Here is a 7,116-nt window from a genome sequence, read left to right on the forward strand (position 1 = left end):
CCAGCCGACTTCCGTGACAGCCACCATTGCCTACAGCCACTTAAACTCCAGATGTCAGTTCCTCGGGCTGTGTCGAATTCGTTACATCGGCGCCTCAGCGCTCTCGGGTAGATACTAGTACTGCTCTTGCCCAGGCAGATGTCATTACACATTTGAAATTTCATCTTTGAGCCTAGCTCTGTCTTCTCGTGGCTCAGCCTCTTGCTAATCATTTGCTTGGTTGAGAGTTCATGTTCCGCAGGATTTCCTCTTCAGTCCCTAGTGCTTGAGGAGCATACAGTCCAGACCAAGAGCTAGCGACATTACATATGAAGTGATGTCCCTTCTGGGGGTCCGTCGATGGCGTAGTATGCGCGCCTTTTTTGTTTTATTTATTCTGGTGGCTTCAGCCATCCCCATAAATTTGATGAGTACATGTATACCCCTTCGACAGAGGCAAATTTACAGAGACAGACCTAGCAGTCTGATTCGTCTACCCACAAATCCCTTCTATCACGACTATATACATGAAGCCACTGCAAGACAAAGCCTCCCTTTTAAAACAACCACTGGTTAAATGCAACCCCAAAATCCATGTTATTGAACAAATCCAGACCATCAACCTCGATCATCGGATCAAAGTCGAAACCAGAAGTATCCTCAAGATTCGAGTCCGGGAGAATCGACTGCGGCTCCAGGATCTCATCAATGATCCTAGAAAACAGCTGACTGGCCCGTTGAAAGAGAGCATAGTTGGCATTATCCGGCCGAACGATGGATTCAAGATGCGAAATGAAGACACTCAGATTGCGGATAAGCGCCGATCTGGACCCTTCGTAGAGGAATGGCTCCCCTGTGCGTTTTTGGTGCTGCAGGGCTTTGATGAGTAGACTGGCGCTGGGGAAGCCGTAGAGCAGGACCTGCCATCCACTTAGTATAAATAGGCCGAAGAAGCTTTTTTTGATAGTTCTTGATAGTACGTACCGTCCAAGCAAAATCCGGCCGGAGATCGATCATTTGTTCGCGCTGCATGCCCAACGTCAGAACGGTTGATAATATATCAGCGCTCACGGCGAGCAGTTCTGTATTTCCGCGCGGGTTATTCTTCCCGGCGATGAGTCTCTGGATGAGGAAGTCGTTGTACAGATATGCCAGATATGAAATGATCATCATGAGACACACGGCTATGTGTAAATTCTGATCCCAGCATTGTGGGCTGTAGCGTAGACAACTGGGGAGCGAATCCCATGCTAGATGACATCTCTGCGAGATATTCCTGTATGGATCAGCTGCTGAGCATGAAGAAAGAAAGGGATGACCTACTTGAGCATATTTTCCATTTCGGGTGTCATGTTCTGCAAAGAGACCTCGAGGATCTCATCCCGAAATGTACTGATGATAAATCGCACTCGTATCCATGATGACCGCTGGACTACTCCGTGACGACTCCAGCCATTCTCGTCAATATAGTCGTGGGAGTAATTCAAGACCTTGTTATCGGTAGCGAGTGCTTCATCGCTTATATCAAGGGGCATGCGACAATCGGCGTATCGCCATGGTATTCTTGGCGGTCGGCCTAAGAATGTGGCAATGCTCTTGTCAAGCTGGTATGCTGCAGCGAATTGTCGTCGGCGTGACTCTAACAGGAACTCGGGTAGATCATTCGGAGTCTTGGAGTCACGGTGGAGACCGAGTGCGAAGATGTCCGTGGAAAGTTCGCCTAGTCGCTTCCAGCAGGCAGGGCCTAGAATATGTTAGGAAGTGCAAAGGTGTTGGATGAATCGGGTGGGCTGAACGAACTTGAGTCGCCATGTACTATATCCGACAACAGGAGAATCTCATGCACCAACCATATCGTCAGGTCATTGAGTGGTGTAAGAATCTTGCAAATGTGCAGTGCGGCATCGCTGGCTGCAAGCATCTTATGCGCATATTGAGATCGCGAGGTTCGGTCATCTTCGAACCTGTCACTAGCGAGCCCTAGATACCTTGCTCGACCAGCGAGAGCGCAGAGAAGCCCAATAATCTCGAGGCGGATTGCTGGACCCGTAAATAGCGTATGGAAGTCCCGCCCTTGTGTCTCGGGCGGAACCTCGAAAATCTCAGCCGTGTTTTGTATTATGCTCACCGTCAGTGAAGACGTGAAATCAGAGAGATTCCGATCTGATATGTTCTCTTTGCACATGGAGCCGACCGGACCAAGGCTGTTGAGCACGAATGGTGCCGCTATAATCGCACTTTGGCTTAGTGCATAATAATCGCGGATTAGGGCTTCAACTTTGTTAAAATCGTTGAGTATCAATAGGATTTCGGAGATCTTGTGGACCCAGTATGGTGGCAGGACCCTCTGGGAAGATTCGATCTCCAGGCCCAGGCCCTGACCTTCCGACCCCAAGTCGACATCCTCGGTTAGGGGGGGATACAAAGCTCGTGGGGCCGAAGTACCCAGAAAGCAATGGTTGGGTACGGGTTATGCGCCCAGTAGAGCTCTCTTGTCCCGCATTAGATACGTCGGGGTTCAGTGACGTCCCGCTTGAATGAGGGTTCCTGGGAAACAGAAATTATAAGAGCCTGTTATGTATATGGATATAGCTGGAACTGCATTGGGAGCAGTAATTGACTGGGAATTCAATGTGGACGGAATGAGACCAAAAAAGTGAATTTACAATTGACACACCTTGCCGATGGAGGTCGATCAAAGGGAACTCCCTCTGCCAATGGGAAGATCCGGCGGCCCTTGGGCCTTGTCAGGGGAGCGGGGTGATAGTAGCATCGCGTGGAGAGCCCACGATCTCTACAGCGAGTGCATACAGGTAATGCATGGTCACAGCGGACTTTGTCTCTGCGACACGGCTCGCAGGAGGCTGGTTTTCCATTCCGACGACGCGAGGTACTGTACATGTAGTTAGCGGGTGGCATTAAAATAGGAACCGAAATCACTTACCTCATGGGGAAATACAGGCAATTCTGCTTTAAGGTATTCCGTATATCTGTAGCGTCTCCAGGCAAAATGGCCATAATCCAGGGAATTTCGGTGTTCGCTAACTCCGACCAGCTAAATTGAACGCCGAAGAACTCCGGTGGAAACCGGTGGGGGGAAGCTGGGGTAATTAGAACAGTATATAGTCACATTACATATACCGCTATTCTATGTGTACACGATACTACATGACAATCAAAATTAATACAAAGTACTATATATACACATATATCCATAGTATCCCTTTGTAAACCTGCAGATAAGCCCCTCAGATAACGTGAGGAGAAAGATAAGTCCACGGGTCACATGGCTCTGTACTTCCCCTCCTCCAGGTCTCTTTCTCCCCTTTCTATTTCTTCTCTTGTAAACTTTCATCAAATCTTGCTTCCTAGAGTCGTCACCCTGGGGCAATCCTTCCATAAGTAACCATGTTGAAAACAGAACCCGTCACCACCGCCGTCTTGCCCGTACAAACGGAACCAGAACCATCCCCAACTGCCCCCACCGACCCCAACCACCGATACAGCAAGCATATTATCGTGAGCAAGATCAGATATGTGCTGATTTGAATGTTCGTATGATGCTGATATCAAGTATAGTTGACTACTTACCCAGGCCAGAGCGGCATTGATCCCGTCCCCCTTGAGTGGGGCGCTCCCGACGCTAAATCCCGGGGTCCGGTAGTTGTATCCCGCAGCGGAAACCTCGTCAAACGCCGCAATGCCATCGGCGCCCACGGTGGCAGTTATAGCATCTATAATGCCCTTGCAATTGCCGCTGGTGACTTGGATGCGAATTTCCGACCGGACTTCCGTAACTCTGAGCCGACGTTCAATTTCCCACCGCAGCCTGCCTGGGCCGATAAGAAAAAGATCGTCTCGCTAGACCCTTACGGCCATGACATCGTCAACCAGTTCAAGGCAGAGCTGGAGGCTGGCTGGGATATCCGTCCAACTATGGCGGTCACTCGAGCTAACATGAAACTTGCGGAGATTGCAGATGATGTGAAGAATGGACTGCTGGAGGTGGACGGATCTATCCTTGTTGATTCATCTGGCGAGGTTCGTGTCACTAAGGTAGCAGCGGAGCCTGTCTGGTATCTTCCCGGTGTGGCAGAGCGATTTGGAGTTGATGAAGGCACCCTTCGTCGCACTTTGTTCGAGCATACTGGTGGGAGCTACCCCGAGCTTATCACTCGGCCTGATCTGAAAACCTTCCTGCCACCAATCGGAGGCCTTACAGTGTACATCTTCGGTCCACCGGATCGGATCTCGGACGAGAATGTCAAGCTGGCCCTGCGCGTCCACGATGAGTGCAATGGCAGTGATGTCTTCCAGTCAGATATCTGTACCTGTCGACCATACTTGGCGTTCGGTATTCGCGAAGCCATCCGAGAGGCACAGAATGGCGGCAGTGGTGTGGTCATCTACTTCCGTAAGGAAGGTCGAGCCCTTGGAGAAGTGATTAAGTATCTTGTTTATAATGCACGCAAGCGTGGAGGCGACACCGCCGATAAATACTTCACTCGGACAGAGAACATTGCTGGTGTTCGCGATGTAAGGATCCTCGACACTTAACGTGGCTTGTATATACTGACGTCCTTCACTGCAGATGCGATTCCAAGCTCTTATGCCAGACATTCTGCACTGGCTCGGTATCACAAAGATCGATCGCATGCTGTCAATGTCGAACATGAAGCACGACGCCATCGTGGACTCTGGTATCAAGATTATCGAGCGTATCCCTATCCCCGACGAGATGATCCCTGGTGATTCAAGGGTCGAGATTGATGCCAAAATCCAGTCGGGATACTTCACTACCGGCAAGCAGCTGACGGATGAAGAACTGGCTCAAGTTCGTGGACGGGGCTGGGAGAAATGGGAAGACATCTCGGTAAGTTGATCAGCGACCTCGGACATATTTAGACTCGCATGGCTGACATTCCCTGAAGCACTAAATTTGGGCGCTATATTGCCTTGTTGGGATTGAAAGTCAAATTCGTCACTTTAATTTCAGTAGTCCTTTTTGGTTAATAATTTGGTCAGTTTGATTGATGTGTGTCTACACACGTCATCTAGAGCGCTTTATTCCGGGTTCGAGAAGCATGAATCCATATTTTTAACAGATACAAAAAAAAAAAACAAAAAGAGATTGTTCCACTCAAATAAACAAAGTCCATGTCGCAGTTCGAGCGAAAAAATAGCAGTAGCAAATCGCAAGGTACTCTCTATAAGACAGACCTTCGGGGCACTTCCGATATTTGAACGGACATCTGACACAGGACCTTGGTAGCTTGATCATCAGCCTTGACACCGATGCGCATACTTTTCTATTTTCCCCGCACGCCTTATCCATGAAGGGAGTACTCAGCTGGGAAACCAAAGGTTCGCCTCAACGACAATGGTCGCTATGTCCACTCTTATCTAGGCGTTTCACAACTCCTAGTCAACTCTCGAGCCCGCACAACCCGTTAGGCTGTAACAGATGGCTTAGCTGTAAGATCAGTGAGCTGTCTGCATATTTCCTCTTTATCGGCCAAATATGCGGTGTCTTGGTATTCTCCGCCAGTGGGGGTTGGAGAATGCGCTAGAGAGGCTAAAGCTCCGTGCTCCATACGAGGCTGGTGACGCAGTGAAGAAGTCGGTGAGGGAGATGAAGGGATGATGAAAACAATATACTGGTATTGCCATCTGGTAGTATTGAGTACATAGTCCAACTTATTATTGTAAGTAGATGAAGTTTTGAGACCAAATGGACGAGTCACAACTAAAAGCAGCCCAATTGGAAGTGAATGGATCTTCAGGAAGCTAGAGGACCATGACGGAAGATGGATGATGTTCAAAGCATAAGACAGAAAACTTTGTTCGAATGCCTGTGCTCATGACAGCCGAGTGCTTCTGTTAATGTGAGTCAATGTGGACTACGACGGATTTTCAAGATCCACACAGGCTTCAGCTATGTCGTATGGAGTACCATATCCCATTCGCCTCTTGCGCCGTTCCACTGGACTCCGGTTACCGGCGAGGCAGGAGTGGAGACTAGCACGATCAGATAAGATCATAACACGCCAAATTTTTCCAGTGTCGCCTACCTGCGGGTCGCCAAGACCTCACGCGATGACGTGTCAAGACGATCAGAGTGCCAAAACAAAAAGTGAAATTGAGCTGGCTTCATCTCAGCAGCTGGATATTGAAGGTCAGGAAGGTAATATAACAGAGTCGAGAAGGGAATGTAAAGAAGTGAAAGAGTGAAGCGCTAAAATCACATGCCCAAGGCACCTGCAGCCTTGAAGATGGGTAGAGTGGGGCGGCTGAAACCAATGAAAATTGGTCGTTGATTACAGCTACGGAAACATAGTTACTGTGTTACACACCCAAACAATCATGACTCAGCGTAATTAACGCCCGGGATACAGTCAGGGGTGCCCGGCGAGCCGGAAGTGCGGCCAGCCGCGATCATACGACGAGACTACCTTCCCATTCGGCTGCCTGGGCTGGTGTCTTCTGGTCCATACAACATCCCCTGATCTTCATGCATGGAGATTGGAAGCTCGATCGCAGTTTAAAGCAATAGCTCGTGTCTCTTCCCCATTACGTTGTTTCCCGTATTTTCAAGAGGTGATCTCCACCTTCTATCGCTCGGGGATCACCTTTGCGCAACAGATTCCAGAACCCACCTGGTTCCTTGGGCCTAAGTACTTCCACTACGTCCGTTCTATGTGGGTATCTTGCACACCCCTGCTTTCTGCTCCTCCAATCGCCTAGCACTGCCCGTGACTGTGCCTCTCACATTCCCCTCCTCGCAACTCAGTCTTTGCATCTCACTTTGCAGAAAGCACGGAGTATATTCACGTCTGTTAAGCTTTGTTTATTTGAGTTCGAGCGTTATACTTGAAGTTGGGCCCAGTCAGTATCATCTACCTCCTTACTGATGTCATGGGATCGCCGCTTGCCTGTATCAGCCTAGCTGTCGGCTTTGCCTCGAATATGGCTGTGCAGGCAACTCAATTATGTTCTTTTAAAAGTTCAGTGGCTTTCCTCATATTACTGGAACTAACGTTTTCATCAGTGACAACTATCTAGAGTGCCCAATTCATCACTCGGACTTAGACTGCCTCGGGCATTGGCCGAGAATCCAACCGTGGAATACCAGCCAAA

General features: G+C 49.2%; 2 protein-coding genes across 2 annotated transcripts; one reads left to right on the forward strand and one right to left on the reverse strand.

Moving 5' to 3' along the window:
- Positions 1-536: 536 nt before the first annotated feature.
- N7519_009058 (uncharacterized protein) lies at positions 537-2,928 on the reverse strand (the record flags this gene model as incomplete). Its single annotated transcript, XM_057295831.1, is given in 7 exon segments — positions 537-899; positions 964-1,255; positions 1,303-1,723; positions 1,780-2,383; positions 2,403-2,526; positions 2,657-2,872; positions 2,924-2,928. 7 exon segments carry the CDS (start codon positions 2,926-2,928, stop codon positions 537-539), a joined length of 2,025 nt encoding a protein of 674 aa, XP_057143713.1.
- A 459-nt stretch (positions 2,929-3,387) lies between these two features.
- On the forward strand, positions 3,388-4,916 carry N7519_009059 (putative GTP cyclohydrolase II; the record flags this gene model as incomplete). Its single annotated transcript, XM_057295832.1, has 4 exons — positions 3,388-3,498; positions 3,559-4,515; positions 4,571-4,852; positions 4,911-4,916. 4 exons carry the CDS (start codon positions 3,388-3,390, stop codon positions 4,914-4,916), a joined length of 1,356 nt encoding a protein of 451 aa, XP_057143714.1.
- Positions 4,917-7,116: the final 2,200 nt, after the last annotated feature.

Source organism: Penicillium mononematosum, assembly GCF_028829835.1.
Source record: "Penicillium mononematosum strain IBT 11891 chromosome Unknown utg000005l:1.0-9366267.0:1.0-9372171.0, whole genome shotgun sequence".
In the NCBI taxonomy this organism is placed as follows: Eukaryota; Fungi; Ascomycota; class Eurotiomycetes; order Eurotiales; family Aspergillaceae; genus Penicillium; species Penicillium mononematosum.